General features: G+C 43.9%; 1 protein-coding gene across 1 annotated transcript in view; it reads left to right on the plus strand.

Annotated features, from left to right (window-relative positions):
• The window catches only part of SEC24D (SEC24 family member D), a 49,525-nt gene extending 26,501 nt beyond the window's left edge, over positions 1 to 23,024 (plus strand). The window contains exons 8-22 of the mRNA XM_010156203.1: positions 3,931 to 4,069; positions 5,401 to 5,516; positions 8,323 to 8,447; positions 11,958 to 12,149; positions 12,789 to 12,882; positions 15,311 to 15,443; positions 15,893 to 16,044; positions 16,768 to 16,864; positions 17,547 to 17,692; positions 18,931 to 19,069; positions 19,514 to 19,632; positions 21,120 to 21,299; positions 21,778 to 21,969; positions 22,411 to 22,500; positions 22,884 to 23,024. Of these exons, the coding sequence (XP_010154505.1) occupies positions 3,931 to 4,069; positions 5,401 to 5,516; positions 8,323 to 8,447; positions 11,958 to 12,149; positions 12,789 to 12,882; positions 15,311 to 15,443; positions 15,893 to 16,044; positions 16,768 to 16,864; positions 17,547 to 17,692; positions 18,931 to 19,069; positions 19,514 to 19,632; positions 21,120 to 21,299; positions 21,778 to 21,969; positions 22,411 to 22,500; positions 22,884 to 23,024 (2,055 nt within the window). The remainder of the gene's footprint in view (positions 1 to 3,930; positions 4,070 to 5,400; positions 5,517 to 8,322; positions 8,448 to 11,957; positions 12,150 to 12,788; positions 12,883 to 15,310; positions 15,444 to 15,892; positions 16,045 to 16,767; positions 16,865 to 17,546; positions 17,693 to 18,930; positions 19,070 to 19,513; positions 19,633 to 21,119; positions 21,300 to 21,777; positions 21,970 to 22,410; positions 22,501 to 22,883) is intronic.
• Positions 23,025 to 23,412: the final 388 nt, after the last annotated feature.

Here is a 23,412-nt window from a genome sequence, read left to right on the forward strand (position 1 = left end):
CGCACACTGCCGGCTCATGTCCAGCTTTTCATCCACCAGTACCCCCAAGTCCTTCTCCTCAGGGCTGCTCTCCATCCATTCTCCACCCAGCCTGTACTTGTGCTTGGGATTGCCCCGACCCAGGTGCAGGACCTTGCACTTGGCCTTGTTAAACTCCATGAGGTTGACAGTGGCCCAGCTCTCCAGCCTGTCCAGGTCCCTCTGGATGGCATCCCTTCCCTCCAGCGTGTCGACCGCGCCACACAGCTTGGTGTCATCGGCAAACTTGCTGAGGGTGCACTCAATGCAGTCATCCATGTCACCGACAAAGATGTTAAACAGCTCAGGTCCCAACACCGACCCCTGAGGAACGCCACTTGTCATCGATCTCCACTCGGACATCGAGCCGTTGACCACCACTCTCTGAGTGCGGCCATCCAGCCAGTTCTTCATCCATTGAGTGGTCCGTCTGTCAAATCCATGTCTCTCCAGTTTAGAGACAAGGATGTTGTGTGGGACAGTATCGAAGGCTTTGTACAAGTCCAGGTAGATTTCCCATTTCTTCTGCCCAATCCTTCTTTGCTTTAATCTAAAAAGTATAATGTGCTGCCTCCCAGCACAAGGGATTCTTTCTGCCTCTCTGCTCTTCCCACTTACATAAAAAGAATCCCTTTTATGTGTCGTGTTCAGATTTAGGCTACCAAGTATTAGTTCAGTCATTGGTTTTGAGAAATATTTATAGTTTGATAGTACTGGAATGCCAACAATCAGTACCTAAGTGTTCCTTTGTGAGGACTGTCTCTGTGCTCAATTAGGTGCTCTGAACAGGTAAACTGCACAAAGGTTTGTGAAGAGATGAGGGGGAACAGCGGTGTAAGGCCGTAACAAGGCAGCAAATGTAGCAAGTGCCCAAGTAGTTACGGTAGATACCTGACTTGATTAGTGGTAAAGATTTAAGAGAGTAGAGAAAGGAAAGGCTGATGCTTTGTAGGCAGAAAATCAAAAGGAAAAGGAGTATTGCGTTTGTTAAAAAAACCCGAAACAAACAAAAATTAATCTTATTCCCCTGCTTCTATGTGAGATTGCTGCTGACTTCCATGGGACCATAAACAGATCTCTGCTTTATCTTCTGGTACACAGTGACATCTACAGAGAGCAGAGCACGTCGAACAAGACTTTCCCATTCAGTATTCATTAGTTTAAACTTGACGACTTTATCTTATGCTTTTTAATGCATGTACAATATAACTTATCTCTCTACATTCCCATCGAGATCTATCTATTTCTTAAAAACTGTTACTTCACCCTGACGGAAGTTACTTTGTCAGTTGGAAATGCAATAGCAGTTTACACACCCAGGCAGAAATTCTGTTCTCTTGGTGGGTAGAATGTCTAGTCTTGTGGTGTAGTGCTGTGGAAGGTCTCAGCCTTTTTGAGGTGAAGTTTCTTTGACAACTGTGGTGTTCACATCAAAGAAGTGGGTTTGGGATGGTTTCGGTCTAAGTGCTTTTATGAAATCATCATGCAAATCGCTCTTTTCCTTAGATGTGTAATGTTTTAAATTATTTAAATACTAAAAATGTAAATGCTGTTTTATTTCAAACAATTCCAAATGAATAAATCAATATAGTTGCACACAGGGCTTTTTTCAGGAATTTTTCTTTGTTAGACAAAATCCTTAATTCTACTGCATGCATGTTTGGTTCGTGCATTGAATTGCTTCACTGATTTATTTTTTTCCCCTTTATGGGGATTTTCAATTTCTGCAAGCTTATTAGGAAAAAAAAATCTAGCTTCTGTAGTGTGATTTTATTGGTGTTTCAACTTTTTTTTCCCTCTGGGCAAGACAAAACAGAACCCAGTCTAGTGTATGTTTATGGAACATTGCGTGTGGATACTATTTTCTTAAGATTTGAGCACTTGTTTTAACCTCATGTGCTGCACACAGGCTCAGTAACTTCAAGATGACCATGTCATGCAGAAAGTTAAACGTGCCTGGGAGTCTTTGCAAACATAACCCTTAAGCTAACTGAGGCTCTAAACACATGTTTTAAAAAGGACTTTGTAGTAAGCAATTTTTTTTTTTTCAAAGAAGGTTAAACGGTGGAGAAAACTAAAATTTCTACTCCAAATAGGAAAAGGAAAAAATACCCATTATTTTTATTTCTGCTGTCTTTAAAAAGTCAATTTACTAAGTATGTGTAAGAATGTAGACACCTAGGCTCTGAACTCCATGGCATTTATTTTTTGACTGTTCTTGGTCACGCTTTTTATGTAAAAGTCTTAATTTTGGTATTTCAAAATAGGATCATTTAGGGGTAATTTTCTTTGCTCTTGGATAACATTAAATGTATCAAAACAAAGTTTAAAATTACTAAATCAATATGTGTAAATGCATCAGGAGTTGTTTTGGTCTTGGCTTTTCCCCCTACCGGGTCAGGTACTATAATAATATGAACTGCAGAGCAGATCCAGGCCTCGTTAAACTAATACAGCAGAATGATAATCAGAAAATTGCCAAGTAATGAACAAAACCCAGAAGTTTTAAAACTTATTAAGTGATTGTGGCTGATGGGCAGGTTTTATAGCCAAAGCTTTCATGTCTGCAAAATGACCCTGATAATTTGCCAGTTGACATTATTAGTTAATTTGTGTTAAAAGTCAATTTTCGTAGAAGAAAGAACAAAAAATATCTCAGAGGAGCAGGAGGGAGCACTTAAAACCCATGTAGTAAAAATCTACTTATATGTATAAAACCCTTGGCAAAAGCATTAAACCATTTGGAAACATAAATGAGTAAAACAGTCTCTGTAAAATATAAACAAACAATAAAATATATGTAAGCAGTAAATGCTAGAAGGACATGAATGGTTTTCTAGGTACTCAAAAACTCATGCTCCAGTAAAAAAAGATCAAGTGTTTAATAGATTACTGTGTCTCTTGTTATGGAATGGACATACTTTATGTTTAAGTGAATATGCTAGTGGTAATGTTTTAGCATTCAAAGGCTGTCAGCATTTCTCCTCTTGCAGAGATCTGCTACATGTCAGAACTCTGAAGTTCTTTTTATGTTCTTACATTCAGAGATTTTTAGTTGGGATTGAAGGGAGTAGAGAGAAATACAAAACATGTTTATGCTGCATGGAGTTTCACGAATAATTGAGCAAGCTTCCATATTTGTAGTGGTTTCAAGTATGACTTTTCTAACATGAAGTATAATCACAGGAATCTTTCAATTGCTGTAGAGTTATTACTGAAAGCGGCATCTGGAAAATGTCTTCCATTAGCTGTGGCTTTTGGCAGAGGCTGTAGGCAAGCACGGTCAGTGTAATTAATCTGACAAGCACTCGAGATACTGTATTTGTTTGCTGTGTGTGCTTTCCTTCAATAAATATTAGTATTTCTTCTAAATCTCCTACTCTAGCTGATGACCCTGACAACATTTAAGCGTTGGTGTAGCATGTAACATGGCAGCATGGGGGGGCGGCATCGAGGACAAAATATCAGAAGCTGTCTTAGCAAATACCTGTTTGAGAGACCATTTGCAATGGATAAGCAGTAATAGATTTCTTCAGGAAAAGCTTAATCTGCCAGAGAAGACAAAATACCTGACTCCAGCAGATTTCTCTTAGTGAGCTGTAAAACGCCTGTGCTGAGGAAAATCAGCCTGGAGCTCTAAACATCCAATGCTTTCAAATCTTTGGCTTTTGGTGTGAATCCTTACTCTTTCTGACACATGCCACCATATGGCCTGGGAACTTGTAAATGGAACTTCTCGGGATCTGTGGGCTTGAGCCAACCGTACTGCAGATTTGGGGTGAATGAACAATGAATGATCTCGTGATCAAGTGATCTCTAACAGAGTTCAGTCTGGGCAGTAGCTTTCTGGCTCGCTTTATTTGGTTCCAAGTTTGCATTGCTTTCTGTAACTTCATGTACCTCTTCATCTAGACGCCTCTTTATGTTGTAAACCATGGTGAGACTGGACCAATCCGATGCAACCGCTGCAAAGCTTATATGTGTCCCTTCATGCAGTTTATTGAAGGTGGGAGAAGATACCAGTGTGGATTTTGCAGTTGTATAAATGATGGTAAGTGATGTTTCTCTGATCTGCGATTCATACAAATTCCATAAAAAGAAACCGTATCCCTAAAACTATTTTCTTGACTTGCTGACTTGATGAGAAAATAGTTTACTGAGGTGCAGTAACTAGGCCTGTTTCACAAATTAAAAAAATACTCCCCAAGATAAATACTTGGAAACATCTGTTCAGTATAGTTAAAAAGATAAAGATATGGAGAATAGTGCTGACTCATGAAGTCCAGTTAAAAATACTATGTTAACCTAGGAAACAAAACCGCTTGTATTGCTAACTGAAAGCAACTTTTGTATGGAAAAAAAAAAATTTCTTTAAGAAGCCTCAATGTCCAGCAAGAACCAGATATTTAGAACCATGTTAGCCTAGTCCTGTCCACGGCTGTGGATGCAATGGTTAAATAACCTATTAATCTTCCTGTGACAAGTGTTGGTTTTCACAGAAGATACCATGCCATATTTGTTCAAGTGTGCTGCATGTGACTCATAACTGTTCTTGTGCTCTTGGCTAAATCCCAAATCTTTGCCAGAACCAGCCTTTCTAGACATTTGTATCAAGTTGGATTTCCTCGGCTGGATTACAGCAGCATAGTGCTTTCCCTAATACAGTAATCTTTTCAACTCTGAAATGTGAACCTTGACAGGCCTGTTCCAACTACTTTTCTGCCTGACGCTCAAATGTTTGTGCAAGCATCGCAGATAATCGATTTCAGTTTGTTAGCAATTTAAACTCTTCAAAGAGAAGTTTAAATGCATTGTGAACATTTGAAGACCTTGAAGTTGCAGTGTCATTTTAAATCATGCTTTGTACTACTACACTGTCTTTTACCCAAGTCAGAAAGCGCTTTAAAAAAACTTCAGTGAGTACTAAAAACGGCCAACAAACCAGGTAGATATTACCGCCACTCTCGCACACGTGCTTTTTACAGGCAAAAATGTGAAAAATAGGCATTCTAAATACATACTGATTGAGGAAAGAGGAGCGAAAATCCCAAGGCGTGACTCTAACCATTAGACTAGCTGTATATAAATTGTTGGTGGCAAAGCACCTGATTTCTTCATGCCTTGGAGTTCTGCAGCTTTCACCTGTCGCTGCAGAAGGCTCCCAGTGTCGTGTACCGCGTGCTCTTTGCCGTACAGTAGGCCAGGGCTGTGAACCTCGCAGAGCTGCAAGGTTCGTTGCAACCGGGGTAGGAGTTTAAGTTCTTCCCTTGATCAGCAACACAGGAGCCTACGTTAGTACACTGTATTGAAAGAAGTTGTTGGGTTGTTCCCCTCCTCCCCAAAATACAAACATTTTTTTTCTGGTCTTGTGTTGGCTTTTAGTCCCCCCATTCTTCTTTCAACACCTGGACCACATTGGCCGACGGGTAGACCACTATGAGAGGCCCGAGCTGTCTCTGGGATCTTACGAATACGTTGCTACCTTGGATTATTGCCGAGTGAGTATTCCAGTGTGCAGACTAACTTACCATTTTAGCTCAAAACAAAAAATGCCTTTAATCTGTACAGTAGCGCAAGTGCACGTGTAAGCTGAATACTGGAGTCCAGGAACATTCTAAAAAATGTAGATAGATGCGGAGAATTTAAGCTTACAATATTATATTTTGTTCTTTTGTGCTGCAGAGTAGGAGGCTGGCAGGTAAGAGTAACCAATACCATAGCAAAGCCACGGACCACCAGTCTTTGATCCTAGCATGTTGCACTGTTCGGAGGATGTAGTTGGGATTCGGAGGCTGTGTTGCATTTTAGATGTGTGTCTTCTGTTGATTTTGACAACAGATACATACCTAAATTGCCTTCCCAGTGCTGGAAACCTTAGCAAGGGAATTTGACCTTGTATCCTGTCAAGAGGAGTTTTAATGTTCTGACCAGTAAGTTAGTTACAGTGGGATGGATTATCTCTCCTAATATTAGCTCAACGAAGAACTTAATCCAAAGTCCACTCAACTCACCATAAATATTCGTAGTTGATTTTATTAGAGAACTGTATTTGATACTTCCAAAAGCATAAATTACTTAAACTTTTCAAACTTCAGCTCATTTTACAAAACTGGAGGTGACTTCATCTGTGTACAGTATGGACATATTTTACTGTTCTTGCTGAAATCTGGCAGTTTTCTTCCTGTCGGTGGAATTGAGGTCATGATAAGGTTAGAAAAGGCAGTTGGATCCTACAAAGTCTTGACGTAGATAGCAGTAACTTCTCCAGACCATCAGATTATTGCTGGTGCGAAGAAAATGAACAGGTTTAATTCTGCTTTCTCAATGGGGTACTACTCCAAAATCCAGTGAAATCCCTGAGATGACCTATTTTATTGAGAACAGGAGAGAATTGCAGGGAGGCATTAACAGAAATAGTGTGAGATCCTCAGTTAGTGTACATCCAGTGTAGCGCCAGCAAATTTGATTAAGCTTTGCTGATTTCTGGCAGCTAGACTTTTGAAAACTCGTGTACTGAATGGCTGTGTGCCATTCTCACAGTTCTTTATCTCTACTTCAGAGTGTAACCCTGTGTGATACAGTCATCATCACAATGCAGCTTTCAGTGTAGTGGCTTTTGCCATGTAGCTTAAATCAGGCTGTTTTCCTTGGTAGGACATCCTGCATCCTCTTCTTGTTGCCAAGACCTATCCATAGGCTTACTGCAGAATGTTACGAAAAAGAAACCTCTCAGAGAATTAACACTCACGCTAGCAACGCAAAGTCATTCACGTTTTAGAGAAGTTACCGTTATTTTACAATTCATTTTTCATTTTACTTCAAGTTGCAATAGTTTAATTCTTGTATAAATCCCGTTTAAGACCAGAACTGAAAAGTCATTTCCTTTTGTGCTTATCAAATGACAAGGATGAACAGCTACAAAAAATGTTAACAAATAACAGCTGGTTTGCATTCTCGTGCTCCTGCTAAGCGGATGTGGCAAGAACACAAGTCCTTGTTTCTACCATCTATTTGTTAGAAATTATGCAGGCATTCTTTATAAATAATGTTTATAAGAGAGTTCAGAAGTGGTGTTTGATACAGTTTTTGAAACCAGAACCCAAGTACAGTAACAGGTTAGCTTTTAAAAACACTGCCTGGTTTGAGTTCACAAGGACTAAGCTTGCATGACTTGCTTGAGTCAAGTGAATTGAGATTAAGGGCATACACTCACGTTCAGTTCAGAGTGTGCCAGGGACTACGGAGAAGTCATCATTCAAGGGTTAGATGCCTTTTTTCTGAAACGGAGTTTTCTGAGGTTCATTCTAACACATATAATGTGGTAAGTGGTCTGAACTCTCTATATGAAGGCTGTGAAACAGTATAATGGAAAAGAATTAGAGAAATTTGGGAAAACTGATCCTGGGGAGTAGGATGATTACTGTTGCTGTATTCACTTCATATGATCCTCTTCCTGGGCGTGTCTCGAAGGATCAGAGAATCATAGAATGGTTTGGGTTGGAAGGGACCTTAAAGATCCATCTAGTTCCAACCTCTTACTGTTTCTTACTTATGGAAACTTGATCGGTAGCATGTGTCCTGATTTGCATGCCACTGACTTCGTAAGAGACTCTATCCGTAGCAGCCCAAGTCACTGCTGTATATGCAGCAGTTACATGCATTGAATGTTCCACTCTCACTCTCTGATTGTCTTACACAAAGCCAGCTTATTCCTGAAAGTGCCGTTCAGTTGTCCAGAATGCACTGGAGCATGAGACAGCAAGACAGACAGACAAGGATGCACATGATCACCGCTTAGTGCTGCTAAGAACAGAGATATTTTAATTCTGGTTCAGTACCAAAGTTGTATTTTCTGTTTCCAGATTGGCTGGAAAGCATGTGACAGTTGTTAGAGGCAAATGCTAACACAAACTGAATTTAAGTGTTCCTATTAACAAAATGGTATTGCGTAGTGATACAAGGAATGCAAAACCAGTATGGGTACAGAAAAAAGGGAAAAGGAGAATTTGTTTAAACACTTGAATTCCAGCAGAAAACGTTTGTGTTTCATCTTCTCTAATAAACTGTTACCTTTTACATACTTAATTCCATAAGCATGCTCTTTTCCAGAAATAATGTTTTATTCCAGGGATGGTCTTTGCCCGATACATACCAGCTCCCTGCAGTAGTTACTATTTATGCTCCATAGCATTTTTCACTCAGCTGAACACTGCGCTGATACTGCCTTGTGGTACCACCTGTACATTCTTTTGACATAACAGGTCACTGTCTAATTCACCCTGTGAATGGTCATTTTTCCTGTAGAACAACAAGCCTCCAAAGCCACCAGCTTATATCTTCATGATTGATGTATCATACAGAAACGTCAACAGTGGCCTGGTTAAACTCATATGTGATGAACTGAAGACTCTGCTAGATAAGCTTCCAAGGTAAAGAAACATAAGTGTGCTTTGCTTTACCCACCAAACTGCAGTTTTCATGCAGCTTTGCATATTGGGAGGTAAAAACAAGCTACAGGAAATGTCAGAATTTACAGTACAGACATTTTGGGGGTGACAGTGATCAAATGTTAATTTTAACACTGCTGGCAGTTCTTAAACTTTGATGCCTGGGCTTACTGAGTGAATGGAAAGAATCTGTCCTCCTAATTGCACATGTAGCGTGCATTCTTTTCCTTTCTTGTAGTGAACTCTAGTGGTATTATCAGCTAAGTCCCAGCCTGTAGCTTTCCTTTCCTTGCTGTAGCTCTGCTTACTGCAATGCTGCTTTCTCTTTGAATTAGACAGGGAAATACCAAAACCAGAACACTCAAGAACAGCGAGTCTCTCTCAAGCCATAGTGTTGGTGGCTTGTGTCTTCAGCTCTTACTGTTAGTTAGCAAAACTTCTGAAGTTTTTTTGCTGTGCTGTGAGACTTTTCTGTCCTAATAGGTATCTGAGAGGAGAACAGATCTTGTAGGCAACAAACATGAATGTAATACAGCACATTTGCTTGGTGAGCGCTGAACACCCAGTAGTAGTATTACTACTGGTCAGTATTAATGGCAGTATGTTATTTGTGTATTTAGCATAGTTTTCATTAAAGTTGAAGTAATGCAGGCACACACTGTTAAAAGAGAGCAGTGAAAGACTGAGAACTTAAACAGCAAGGGGTTTTTCAGCAAAGGCACATAAAAGCACTGAAGCACATACAGAAAGAAAATGCATGCCACATACTTGCAGAGGGAGAACAGACTGAAGAAATGGAGAGAGCAAAGTGAGGAAGGCTGGGAGATGAGATCCTTGAGATAATCTGGGCTGTGTTCAAAATCTGTTATCCTACATCCTTCCGGGATTTCTGTGCATGAAAGAAACTCCAGTCCAGGGTTGGGGGTTAGCTTGTAAGATGCCCATGTAAGGCCATCTCTCGAGTACGTTGTCATTGAAGACTGCACTGGAGACACAAGCGTTTGATGTTATCCTGAACGTATCTCAGGGCTTTCCTTCAGGATTGGTCATAACTCTGAAGGTAATAAAAGGCACACATGTAGTAACAAAAAGGCAGTTTAGAAACTCTTAGGCTTGAAGAGGGGAAGTTGAGAAATGAAAGCAAATGTATCTGCATCACAAAAAAAGACGCATTAATTTTTCTTACCAGCACTCTGCAGAGATGTGCTGCTGAATAATCTGTTTGCAGGGCCCAAGTTTCATGTCCACTGAAAAAAGTAATTAAAAAAATGAAAAGAATGGACAGGCTCTTGAGTTTCTTCAGACTCATCTGTTGTCTTTAAACAATATTAATTAAGAAAAAAAAAATCAGGCATTCTGTCAGAATTCGTGGTGAAACCTTGATGCAGAGACACAGTGGTCACTCTTAATTTTCTGTTGCTAGAAAAGACACCTGCCAACATACTCTGCTGTTACCATGAGGTGACAGAAATCGGATGTGGTGTGGCAGTACAGACTGCCACAGGTAAGAGCAGTATCTGAAAAAATTGCCCCAAAGACCTGCTGAGTAACAGGTTTGGGGCTGCTGGGATTGTGTGGATACTCCTGTTTGAAGTAGGCAAGTACTGTATGTGCAGAAGGTTAGTAATACCTTGTCCTCCTCAAGCTCCTGAATGCTCCCTGTTAGTCGTGTTACTAAGACAGTAGTGTCTGAGCACTGGGAAAGACTGGAAATTCACATTCAGAAACAATGCATCTGTTTGAGTTAGCGTATCTTGGAGGAAAATGTTTCCTCATGGAGTGTGTTCAGTATAGCATATTGATTAGCGTTGGGTCCGAGTAGCCCCTTTCTTGCCCAGCTGTGTTCTCATGAAACAGGAATGGTAGATTAACATTCTAGACTGACACGGGAGTTGAAGATTGTAGACAATAAGAATTATTTCTCTCCCAAGCTCAAGGTTTTCGATGAAGCTTGTGCAACTGCCAGTGACACTGTCTTTTCTTTCTCTGGAGACATGCAGATGTGATCGCCAGGAAAAAGGCTGTCAGGTTTTTTACTATTTGCTGTAGGAAAACGTAAGCAAGGATCGCAGTAGTAGTATATTTGTGTTGTTTTCTCCCCTTTAGTCTGACTTCTGATTCTGCAAGCATTTGTGAACTCGTGAAATGCAATCTGTTGGTTGCTGTGGAACAGGATGGAGGCCTTGCCCTCCATTTCAGTAGAGGCCTTGCCATTGACTGTGGTGGGGCCAAGGCTTTACACTCCTTAGGAGGAGAAATACTTACAAACCCTGGCTGCTTTACTGTGGTGCAGGCTCAGGGTGACTCCTGCATGTCCTCAGAGGTTGGAGTCAAGGATGAATAGTAGGTTTTTTGCCCTAGGGGCCTAGTACTTGGAAATACTGTGGTAGGGCTCTGTTACTGAATTCTTTTGGTGTTTCTGTGGTTTCCATTGCCGCAGTCTCAAAGAACTTTGTGGTACATAGTCCTACATCCAGGTTAGATTGGAGAATAACTCTTGCTGCTCCCCTTTTACTAACAGAAACTGAGGCACAGAGCAATTAAATAATTTCCTTTCAGTTTATAAATTGAATCGGGGAGCTGGGAATTGACTGAATGTTTGAAGTTTCAGTACTTCGAATATGAATCTCTTTCTTCTCAAACATACAAAACACGCCAAAGCATTGGAACACAGGCTCGGTCTTCGTTGGTTTTGTGACCCCTCACCAAAAGTTAGGCGGATTGCTCAAACGTTCAGTGTTGCTGCACGGAGCGTATGGGCTGACCTGCAGCAACTGCTAGTGACACATCTGGCATTTTTTGTGCTAAAGGGTTGTCATTTACGGGAGGAACATCCTGGCACAAGAAGGTGCTATTTTGTTAGTAATTAGACCAATTTTTGGAATAGGGTTGCGTTTTACGGAAGAGCTCGTCTGGTAAGGGTCTAACTAGTACTAATGGCAGGGTGGGCTGCTGCTTGGAGCGTTACCCCTGCACAACCGGTGTTCCTCGGGCACAGCCACAGCAGTTGGCCAGCTTTGGCTGGCTGGGAACTCACTATCCTGAGTTCCCAGTCACTATTCTTACTAGACATCCATCATTAGTGTCACTGAATTATGATGTGTTCTAAAGAAAGCCTGTTTTCTGATTGTACCTCACAAGTAATTGTCCTTTGTGTGTTTGGAGCAGAGTGTGGTTTATCCTTTACCTTAGGGACTTCTGACTGCTTGGGTAGGATACACAGCTGGTAGGGCTGATGTAAATACATATTTAAAAAAAAAAAAAAGGGGTAAATAATACAGCAGTTGATTTTTATCAGGGTGTTTTAATTTGACCTCTGGCAAAGATCGAGGTCATTACATCTGTTTGGTTGTTGTTTGCTTTGTTGCTCCAACCCAATGCACACCCCCTTTCAGATGAGGATCTGGAAGCAGCCTTGCCTTTCAAAGTAATGCTGTTATTGCCAGGTCAGAATGTCAGAATTATAACCAGTCTGGTGGTGTTTTCTTACAGAGAAGAGCAAGAAGAATCCTCAGCGATTCGAGTTGGTTTTGTCACCTATAACAAGGTCCTCCACTTCTTTAATGTAAAAAGCAGCTTAGCTCAGCCTCAGATGATGGTGGTCTCAGATGTCGGAGAAGTTTTTGTTCCTTTGCTGGATGGTTTCCTTGTCAACTTCCAGGAATCACGATCTGTTGTTATCAAGTAAAGTATACTTATTCCATGTGTGATTAAGATCTAACGATACGTATGATGCCTTTTCATCATCTGTGTTAGTTGGTTTGAGGGGGTACGTGTATTTATTGAAATATTTTAGAAGGCAGCAGATGCTTCAGGTGGTGTATTTCCACCTCTGAGGCAAAGAAAAAGTGCTGTCAGCAACCCCCCGTGCTGGGTTGGAGAGCGTATTTAGGCCAGGTGCGAACCATGCAGCTTCAGCTGTGCTGCTTGGAAAACGGGAGGACGCTGTGGCTGTGGTTGCCTGGATTTCCTCTTGCGACGTATGTGAGGCACTCCTGCATATGACTTCAGGGCGCTGAAGTCCCCACAGCACATGACAACTCCTTAGGGCTTAGCTGGTTTTTGTTGCTGGTTTTGTGACGTCTCACCCTAAGTTAAGTAGGTTGCTTCAATGTTTAATGTTACCAGCTTTGAAATAATGAATCTCCTACAATTCAAAAAATCATATTTTGTTTTATTCTGGCTTGAATCATGAGAAAATTAGCAGTCAAAATGCCTACTTTTTAAAATGTACCTTTTCCTATGTGAAGACTTGGTATGATGCTGGGGGATTATTCCAGATATGCTAACTGGTTGAGTCACTGATCCTTTCCTCTTTCCTAGCTTGTTGGACCAGATTCCAGAGATGTTTGCGGACACTAACGAGAGTGAGACCATCTTCGCTCCTGTTATCCAAGCTGGCATGGAGGCCCTAAAGGTCAGAATGTTCCCCTCTGTACCAGAGGCATCTCTTTAATGAGACTAAGGCTTGATAAGCTGCAGAAAATTCCGTTTGCTAAAAGCCAGCCCCAAGTCCTCCCTCCTACAATGGGGAATTAGAAAAAAAAAGTCGCTGATTGTTTCCAGCACTAACGTTCTGTTATTCTAACAGTACCTTCGAACTGCTTTAGTCAGAAAGAGAACACTGACAAGCACATCTGTTTCCAGATTTTGCTTAGGGAAACCAGTCCCTAGAGTCTATTCCACATAGAATGGATGTTTAGGAGAAGGTGAGGAGCAGGAGTCGGTTTCTTGTTCGGCATTTGAGAGAAATGGTGTTTAGTTACTGCAGTCAGTACTCTGGGTGTTTGCACCGACACCAGTCCTTGCAGGTGTGAAGGGCAGTGTGTGCAAGATGCCGTCTTACCCTGCCTGTTCTGCTTCTGCTGACTGCTTGTGCACGACGAGGTATTTGTGACTGTGACTGACTGACTCGGGCAGGGGGTTGGAGGGTTTCCGCTTAACTGACACAAGTCAAGATGCATCCCCAGTTGCCTTCCGAATGTCCAGGACATCCCCTCAAGTGCTGACGTTTCCGTGGAGCGCTGCCAGTTAAAAGAATGCCACCACAGTTCGGCAGAGATCTGTAGGGGCAGGAAGCAGCCAGTGATGTGTTAAAACAGTTGATTTATCTGCGAATAAGTAAAGAATGATCTTGGGGTAATTCACTGAATGAAAATGCACAACAGTTCTCAAATCTATTTCTGAAATATTTAATTAATACCCGTTTTCCTGTTATTTATTCGTACTGCCCGAAGGGATGCGTGCAAAGCGTACCTTTGGTTACCGCTTCCGTCGGAATGCTCTTCCCCAGCACTTGTACGAGGCAAACGGAAGGGCCGTAACTGCAAGGCATAACTTTGCAGCTGCCTGTAAAAGAAAGCTGCTCTTAATTCAGCGTTCCATTTAGCTCACTATTTTAAAGTTAAAATTCATAAGGATTTTCACTGTGGATTATTATTTTGCATATTCCTGCGCTCAAGAACACAGTTCTTGTCTAAAAAGAATAAAATGAATGGTGTTCCTATTTGAGATTAATACACTTTTAGAAATAATATATAGGCGTTTTATAGAATTTTTTGAAAGTGATGTCGGTGATTCCTGACGCGTGTCATGACAAAGAGGCATTTGGTAAGGCTCGGTCTTCAGCAGAACTGAAGAAATTGGCAGTTGTGATTAAAGATAATATGCTTGAAATATGAGGGTGGAACGTCAGCTCTGTGAAAGGTAAGATACTGTCTTCGGTTGCATTTTGGCCACAGCAAAGACATTTCCAGTTTTCCTAGAAGAATGCCGCAGCTTATTTTGAAAGGTGGAATACCTTTATCCTGTGAACATCCTCAGATGCGGAGGAGAAAGAGAACCAAAACCAATGGGTGCCTGTCGTCCTGAGTATATTGCAGTTTTAACCTGGATGTGTGGTTAAGTCTGGAGCAGGAAAAGGACAAATCCCTCTTTCCTCCTTCCTTCCGTTCACATTCACCCAACTTCTCCAGTACCCTAAGACCTCAGAATTGCTGATGAGGTTTCTTTCACTCAGCTGTAACTTTTGGTCAGCCCTGCTCAGGCAGCTGGACGAGGAGGTCCTTGTCGGTCCCTTCCAGCTGTTTGGTTTGCTTCCACCAGCTGTCTCAGTAGCCAGAGGAAGCAATAAGCTGGATTTTCTAAACTTTGATACAAAAGCTCGTTAACACAGAAGTGCCTGCGGTACTGCTGCTGGTGTTCCTTTGTTCTCTGAGATTCAGGGTTTTCCCTCAGCGGTTTGTCAGCTCAGTAAATACCACGTTCTCACTAGACTTCTAAGTAAGAACAGAAAACTTGCATAAAGCTGGCAGTAGTTAATTTCTTAGTGACAGGAGGAAATGTTCCTCCCAGGTTTTCATACTCCTGCGTTTTAGTGTAGATGTGAATGTGGCATCAAGTACAGGAATGTGTAATCCTCACTTGTCTATAAAAATGTAGTGAACACGTGTGTGCCTGGATCTAAAGAAATGATTTTTCTGTTAAATTACGTTGCCTTTTGTCTAATTTAGTATTTGTAATTTTGATACTCGTTTCTTGCTGCATAATGCTTGTACCCAGTTGGAAAGTCTCCAAGAGAGGTACTCCTTCAAGATTTTAGATTCCCATGTAGAAATTACTGTAACAATGCATCAGCCAACATATCTGTGCGTTATTTACGGACATAAAACTCCCAGTTTGCTCTGGGGCTTATTTCCATCAAGTTTTGAGTGTCTACATGGATTATTTACCTCTGGGGAGCTTGCAGGAAGTTGACGCTGTTCTCTGAGATACCACAGTGCATGAAGATCAGGCTTGTTTGTCTTAGCAGTAACCAATATGCCAATGTGGTGTCTTTGAAACAGGCTGCAGAATGTGCGGGAAAATTGTTTATCTTCCATTCTTCACTGCCAACTGCGGAAGCACCAGGGAAGCTGAGAAACAGAGATGACAAAAAACTGCTCAATACGGATAAAGAAAAGGTATTTTCTACTCTGAGTTAACAAGGGACTGCTGTTACACTGAATTTCTCTAGCAGAGACGTGATATTTTAAAATTTTTTTTCTTTAACAAGGATGTGGTGTTTGATTATATAACATGCCTGCTCTCGCCGTGCCCCCCATTACGTGGGTTTGTTGGTATGGCCCTGCAGGAACACCGAAGCCAAACTACGGTACAGCAGCCCTTCCCAGCAGTAAGGGAAACCCTCCAGCAGCACGTAATTCCACCCATCAAGCGCCTGTGCTGCCTGCCCCTGCAGTGCTCGAGTTCTCCAAGAGAGTACTGAGCAGGTTCCCCACAGAGGGGTGCGCGGGCAGGGTGGCGTGTTTTCATGGAATCCACGCCTCACCTGCAACTTCTCCTTCTCTTCAAGCAGGCATTCGGGCAGGGGTTGGCTGCCAACGGTGTCTAATGTCAGGACACTTGTGTGTTTTAATTCCCTGCAGACGCTACTTACGAGGCCTTGGCCAGGGACTGTGTGGCTAACGGCTGCTGCGTCAATTTGTTCCTCTTCCCAAATCAGCACGTGGACGTGGCCTCCATGGGTCTCGTCACAATGTACACTGGGGGAACGCTCTACAAGTACAACAACTTCCAGGTACGTGCTGCAGGGTTCCTGCCTCTCACATCCTAACACCCGGGGGTTTGCTGGTTTCGTTCCAGCATGCGCTTCGCCGTTAAACGCAGCAGCAGAGTGACTCTACAAGAGTTACTTAGGAACTCCAGGGGATAAAATCCAAACTTCAAAGTGACTGATCAGGCTCAAATAGGAACCTTGAAACAGTAATAAGCTGGTTGGTATCTTAAATCCATTGACTTAAACCTGCTGGCATGTGAGCAGGGAACTCCTGTATATACAGATAAAATGCTTGTGACAAAGACCCAGAAAAAGGCCGTAACAACCCTTGCTTGTTTAAAATTGCACCAGAATCTCTCTAGGGAGCCGGGAGGTTCTGTGTGTCGGGACGTGACCTCAGCGGGGCTACTTCATCCTTAAGGCTGCGCTGTAGGGTCGGAGCTGGGCTGCAGGGCGGAGGGCCGGACCGGGTGTTAAGTGCAGAGGACTCGGATGGCCCAGCCTAATGATGAATCGGTGGACACTTGCCTGTCTCTGTTAACGAAACAGCAGTCCACATTTCTGTGTCTCCCTTTAAAGGAAAGGAGAGATGTCACATGTGCCAAGAACATGTTTCGGAGTGGGGGGGAAAGGAGGGGCAGGCGAGGGGGCGGTGGCGGGACAGGGAGGGGAAGGGCTGGGTTTCTGCGGTGTTGCTGACACCCAGTGGCAAACTGCAACTCTGCTTCTGCCTTGCGTCTCTAGCTGGATGCGGACAGCCCGCAGTTCCTCAGTGACCTCAGGAAGGATGTGGAAAAAAAGACCGGATTTGATGCAATAATGAGGGTTCGGACAAGTACAGGTAATGGCACCTGCAGGGACTGAGAATATGCACGAGTGCATGGGACGGTGTGGCACCTCGAGTAACTCTGTGGTGCAGATGATGGAACTGCATCATGTGCCTCTTGGAAAGGAACTGGACGGACGGGTAAAATGCACAAGCAGGTCCTTCCTGTGTACGTCTCTAAGAACGACACTGATGGTTGGACTCAATGATCTTCAAGGTCTTTTCCAACCAGAACAACTCTATGATTCCATGGCTCAAAGACGAGTAAGGTTTCTGACCATTATGCACACATCTTGGATTGCAGACTCGTGGAATTGTTGCCGCTGGGCACTCACCAGTTTCATTTTCATATTTGCATGACACTACGGTGTCTGCTTCTTGTTCATTCTTACCTCATGTGCGAGCGTTCGACAAGCAGACATGCACAAAGCGGCCAGGTCAACAGTGCAGAAGGCTCTGGGTGGTCTCAGTCACAGCGCAGCTTCATGGCCTGTCAACTTCTCCCTCTTGCCCACCGTCAAAAAATGCCATTGGCTAGGACAGTTGCTGGGGCCCCCTGAGGAGGAGATCCCAGGGGGAAAGCGGGTCCTGTTTCAGTAAGCAAAACTGACTGGCCGTAGAAAGGAAGTCACAAATAATGTCACATTTCCGTGCCGTTTGTAAATGATACGTTTGTTTTGTTTTGACGTGGCTGTAGGCTTCAGGGCTACGGACTTTTTCGGTGCTATTTACATGAACAACACCACAGACGTAGAGATGGCAGCAGTTGACTGTGACAAGGCGGTGACAGTGGAGTTCAAACATGATGACAAACTGAATGAGGACACTGGAGCCTTAATTCAGGTAAAAAACTTAATTACATGTCATGTCACAAAATCGTGAGTAACAACTTCTGCAGCTGAACAGAAAGAAGTTAGGGTGTAGGGCTGATGGGAGCAAGGCACGGCTTGCACAGACTCTTGTGACATAATACTAATGAAATAAGATTTTAATTAACTGAACACTCACCAAGACCTCATCAGCTATTACTTTTTCTGGTTGACTAAATAAACTTATTTGGAGTACAAGATTCATTACTTCTTACACGGAAACTATTACTGCTGCGGCGTTCCGTGTGACACCCCTGCTCAAGAGCCATCCTCTGCTGCTAAACATCCCTTCCCACCCTCGGGACTGCTCCAGACCCCGGCAGTGGTACCTGTGCCACCCATGTTCCCGCTTGCAAACTGTCAGTGGGCTGGCCTGCTCCACCAGGAGCTGCCTTCCTGCCAGAGCTAGTTCACTCCTTGCTTCCCACCTCAGCCCACATGGGAGCTCAGCAGCAGCTCCTGGAAATGCCACTTAGGCAACAGTTGGTAGTTCTCTGCATGAACTGCCAGCAGACTTGTGGTGACACCCCTTTTGGTAGGAACAAAGGCATCCCACAGGCAGGCTTTGGATCATATCCTACACTAAAGTGTCTGCTCTACAGTGAGGTAGAACTGGAGTCGTAAGGGAATTCTGACATTCCACCCTCCATCTCCAATACCCACGCCCATGGCAAGGCAGCATACAGGGGTTAGCAGGGCCTCTTGTTTCACTTCATAAGCGACTTACGTAAAAAGAACCACTCAGCTTTTCAAGATCAGGAAGCTTTTCTGAGCTCTTTTTGCCAAGAGACAGTGTGACGGGCACAATACCTCTCCACAAGCTTCTCATCTCTTGTGCGGCGTCTCTTCAGATGCGTTTATTTCAACGGTTCGATGTTATGCAATTGCATAGCAGCATTTACAGATGTGCAGTCTGCCGTTTCTTCTGGTGACACCAGCAGTGTGTACCAAAAGAAATAAGCCTTTCGGTCAGTCACAGTAGTGGTTTTTATAACTTTAAGATTAGTAACTTTTACATTGTCTAACTACTTCCCTAAGAGATACAGGTGTGTTGGCCCTAGAGATGACAGAAGCATGAAGCAGCACTGCAAGGCTACGCTGTCTTCAAAAATACTTATGTGCCTTTTCTGCACACGGCATAGGTGGCTTTTGCATGGCAGCAGCTTTTTCCCTTAAAATGAAGCTAAACGGTACCGTGCTCCTCTGTTGCAGTGTGCTGTCCTTTACACGTCAGTAAGCGGGCACAGGCGGCTTCGCATACACAACATAGGTTTAAACTGCAGCTCCCAGTTGGCCGATGTCTACAAGACTTGTGAGACTGATGCGCTTATCAACTTCTTTGCCAAGTCAGGTAAAGCTGTAACAGACCAATTCTGTTTCTTTCTGCTTTGGGGGTGGAGGAAGGGGAAGGAAGGGGTGTTGAAGTGATGACCTGGTGGGAAACCGTGTTTTGAACTTGCTGCTCCAGGCCTGAGCAGCTCTACAAGTATTACAAAAGGGCAGTGACAGCTAGCTGACCTACTTTAGACGTACTGCCGTAGAAGTAGTGCTTGTGAAGGTAGCCAGAAACCTGCGATGCACAAAACCGCACGGTAGTGGGAAACGGACATCCTGTCATAGTGCTGGAGGTGGGGGCGGGGTTTGGGCAGGATGAATAAACATCCTCCGAGATGCTGTCTGTAGAAAAAGACTGAAAAGCAGCCAGAGACCTTGGGTTAGCAAGACTAGAAGCTAGCAGTGCAGACACATTATGTCCCCATCCTTAGCACGCTCTTTTATTCATCTGCATCTGTAGCTTTTAAAGCCATTCTAAGCCAGCCACTGAAGACGGTCCGCGAGATCCTGGTGAACCAGACAGCTCACATGCTGGCGTGTTACAGGAAGAACTGCGCCAGCCCGTCAGCAGCAAGCCAGGTAAGCTCAGACCTCCCCAGCCGGGCTTGGCAGCAGCTGAACCACCACCCCTGCACCATCAGCAGTGCCAGGAAGGAAAAGTCCAGGGCAGCCTTTTCCCTTTCACGCACAAATAATGGGAGGTGGGATTCGGTGGTACCAGTTACAGAGAAGGGAGGTTGTTGTTCTGGAACAAATGGCAGTGCTGCTGAGGAAACCGATGAGTATTCACTGGATGGAGCTTAAACAGCCTTTTTCTTCCTGGTAGAATGACGTGCTGACTCACGCCACTTTTGTATTCCCTTCTTATGTTGTGAAGATTTTAGTATCCTCATTTTTGACAAGCAAGAAAGATTCTTATTGTCAGAAAGTGAAAAGAACATTGTTTCTTAGTACACAACCTGAATTTGCATGTAGGTGTCTCAAGTGTGCTGGAGTGATCAGTGCCTCCATGGGGCCAAACTCCAAAGGGGAAAAAATCCATGGTGATTAAGGTAACAGCCTGTTAACTCCTTTATTTACCAAAGGGCAGTAAGCAGGTCTAGGAACCTGATTGCTTACGTTTTTGAACTTAAGACACCTCCATTCTTTTGTATATTCAGACCATGGGGGAGGTCTGACTGAACCAACAGGGAGGTGCTTTCAGATGCTATGGCAGCCATAGATGGCTGAACTTGAATTTAAGTTCCGTAAGCATTTGAATTTAGCTTCTGTTTTTCTTCCAGCTCAAAACACTTCCCTATCTATCTCCTTCAGATTTTGAGGCACTTCAAAAGCTAGCAGAAGGGTGGGCTTGCTGACCCTGCCTTGAATGAGAATTGGTACATGAACGCAGAAGGTTAACAGGGAAGCCAGAGGGCTCTGACAGCGCCAGAGGCGTCTCATCTAGATTCGTTCCCTTGGTCTCCTTTAAACTGTTATTTTCCAATTTTTTCCTTCTTCTGGAATGTAGCATATAGATTAGGATTATTAACACATTATATGACTTAAAAGGCAGTGCTCCAGTGAAACAGTCCAATTACTCACCCTTACGCCCTGGGGATGCAGCGCAGAGAAAGACTAAGGCTTCACATACCATGCCATGCTTCCGGTCAATTGTGTCGTGTTAGTGGGGACCAAACCTGCCAGAACCCATACAAAGAGGCACTTACTGTGAACCCTCATTTCCCTCCTACATTGTTCCAAGAAAAAAATACCCCCTCTTCCCACATGCCTCCCCTTTAATTTAGTACCCAAAAATGAGCATGGCTTAGGGGGAAGATAATGCCATCCAAGACAACAACTACAGGCTGTAAGGCCAGTCACATCTGTGGAATTCTCATTAAAATGTATTAACAATTCAGTGCTATCGTGTCTGGGTTGGAACAACATTACAAACAAGTTTTCTAGTGTTTTTTTTTCTCCTTACTCAAAGATGACGAGCAGTGGTTTATTTAGCTCTTTGGAAGCGCAGCTCTGGTTCCCCAGCAGGTGGGTGTGTTATGTAACAAGCTTTCTCTGCTTCTCAGCTCATCCTCCCGGACGCGATGAAGGTGCTGCCGGTGTACATGAACTGCCTGTTGAAGAGCTGCGTGCTCACTGGCAGACCAGAAATCCCAACGGATGAGAGAGCTTACCACAGACAGCTGGTCATGGCCATGGGGGTCGCTGACACCCAGCTCTTGTTCTATCCCCAGCTGCTGCCCATTGTGAGTACACTGCTTGCACGTGGCCTCCGCTGCAGTAAAGCTGTGATTCTGTAATTGTGCCCATGCAGAGAAGATTGTTTGCTGGGCAAGTGTGACACTGCCACACTGGGTTACATTTTTACTGTGATGTAGGTGGTGGCTGAACTCAATTGAGAAGCATAGGTGGAGCCTGTGGTTTAATGGAAAACAGAGAACTAACACTGTCAGTTGATGACATCTCACTGTACTTGTAACGAGGCTTTGCCAGCTGCACTGAAGATCAACACTGGGATGCAGGTGTCTGCCCACGTATGGCAGGTCTTCCCTTGCACACAGAGCGTCAGCTGGAAAGGAGGAGCTTTGATTTCCAATTCCTCTGACCTGGAAAGGAACCACTGCGCTGTACTCAGCCTTTCCGTCATCACTTTTCAGTACCCTTAAAGCCTGAGTCACCTTTAAGTCTCCGAATCGCTAACTCTTGTGTATTTCTGCCCCCCAGCACAGCCTGGACCTGAAGAGCGACACTGTCCCAGCTGCCGTCCGCTGCTCTGAGGACCGTCTCGCAGAAGGAGGGGCCTTCCTTCTGGCCAACGGCCTGAGCATGTTCCTGTGGCTGGGAGTCAGCACACCCCCCGAACTCATCCAGGGCCTCTTCAACGTGCCGTCCTTCGCACACATCAGCACGGAGGCTGTGAGTACATGGGTCTGGGCCCTTCCTCAGAACGGATTTAGTAAGAGCAGACTGCTAATCAGAGAAACAAATGATTCAGTTGCATGATGAAAGCAGAGACAGAAGGTGCAGCTAGAGAAGTAACACTAAGCTTTTACACCCTCAGCACTTCAGGGGCAGGAAGCTTGCACATTTCTGAATCAACAAAAAATCTGATACAGACTGAAACCTAAACTAAAAACCTGATACAATCTGGTACATCCACCAAAAATATCTGATACATAAACTAAAAATCTGAACTGATAATGGTTTAGGGGAGTCCGTAAGGTGAGACACCTCCTTTTGTGCAAGGCCTTGGCCTTTCCCAGTAACCTGCATCCCAAGTAGGGGCAGCTAGTCAATGTACGCACTCCAAAGAGATGGGACTGGGATTAACGACCTGCCCCACGTTCATTCTGACAGACATCACTGCCTGACCTGGACAATCCCTTGTCTAAGAAACTGAAGTCAATCCTGGAGCGCATCCAGAGCCAGAAGCCCTACGCCATGAAGGTAAGACTTCTCACTGCCTCACCTCGTTCCTCACACACGACCTGCTTCAACAAACTCCCCAGTAGCTGAACAGGGTATTGTGGATCAGTGATGTTCCTGTACATTAGGGAGTTCCAGCACACAGCGTAGGCACAAGCATCTCAAATGTGCTTAACTCTTGAGATTTTCAGAGTCAGTCAGGTTCAAAAGGGACCATTTTGCTGTGCAAACCTTAATTTGCACTTGCTGCCCTCTCCTGTGTTCAGAAATGCAGCCACTGAGAAGCGGAGATGTGTTAGCTTTGGGGCTCCCTCCCACCTCAGCAGCACACAGTAATACAGGAAAACTCTACTGACACGTAGTGCGATTGTGTCCTAAAAATGGGTATTCTCTCCTCTTTTCAGCTGATGATAGTGAAACAGCGGGAGCAGCCAGAGATGTTTTTCCGACAGTTCCTAGTAGAAGACAAGGGTATTTATGGAGGAGCATCTTACGTGGATTTCTTATGCTGTGTTCACAAGGAGATCTGCCAGCTGCTCAGTTAAGGAAACTCAGACCTGTAGTTTGCCTGCTTCTCTGATTCTGCAGGAGGGACGGCCGCGGTGCCTGAGGGCTGGCCCCCGGCTCCAGCGCACCCAGGAGCCTGCTCTGCTTTAGGGAACCTCTTCTGTGCTCTTGTCGTACAGCCCCCTTTCGCACCACCTCTGAGTACTCCGTTTACTTACCAGCTGTAGAATAGCAAGATCTGTGCACTCAGGTATTTATTACTCTTCTGGGAGTCTGGACTGCCAGATTTCAAACTGTCAGCGCTTACGAGCATATGGTATGCACTTACTAAAATGTTATTTAGACAACTCTTCAATTTTTCCTTTTGCTAGTCTGAGCGCCAGGAAAAAATGCTAAAAACCTCGACAGAAGAGGAAAAAATACAAG

Source organism: Eurypyga helias, unplaced genomic scaffold (assembly GCF_000690775.1).
Source record: "Eurypyga helias isolate BGI_N326 unplaced genomic scaffold, ASM69077v1 scaffold3000, whole genome shotgun sequence".
Classification (NCBI taxonomy): domain Eukaryota; kingdom Metazoa; phylum Chordata; class Aves; order Eurypygiformes; family Eurypygidae; genus Eurypyga; species Eurypyga helias.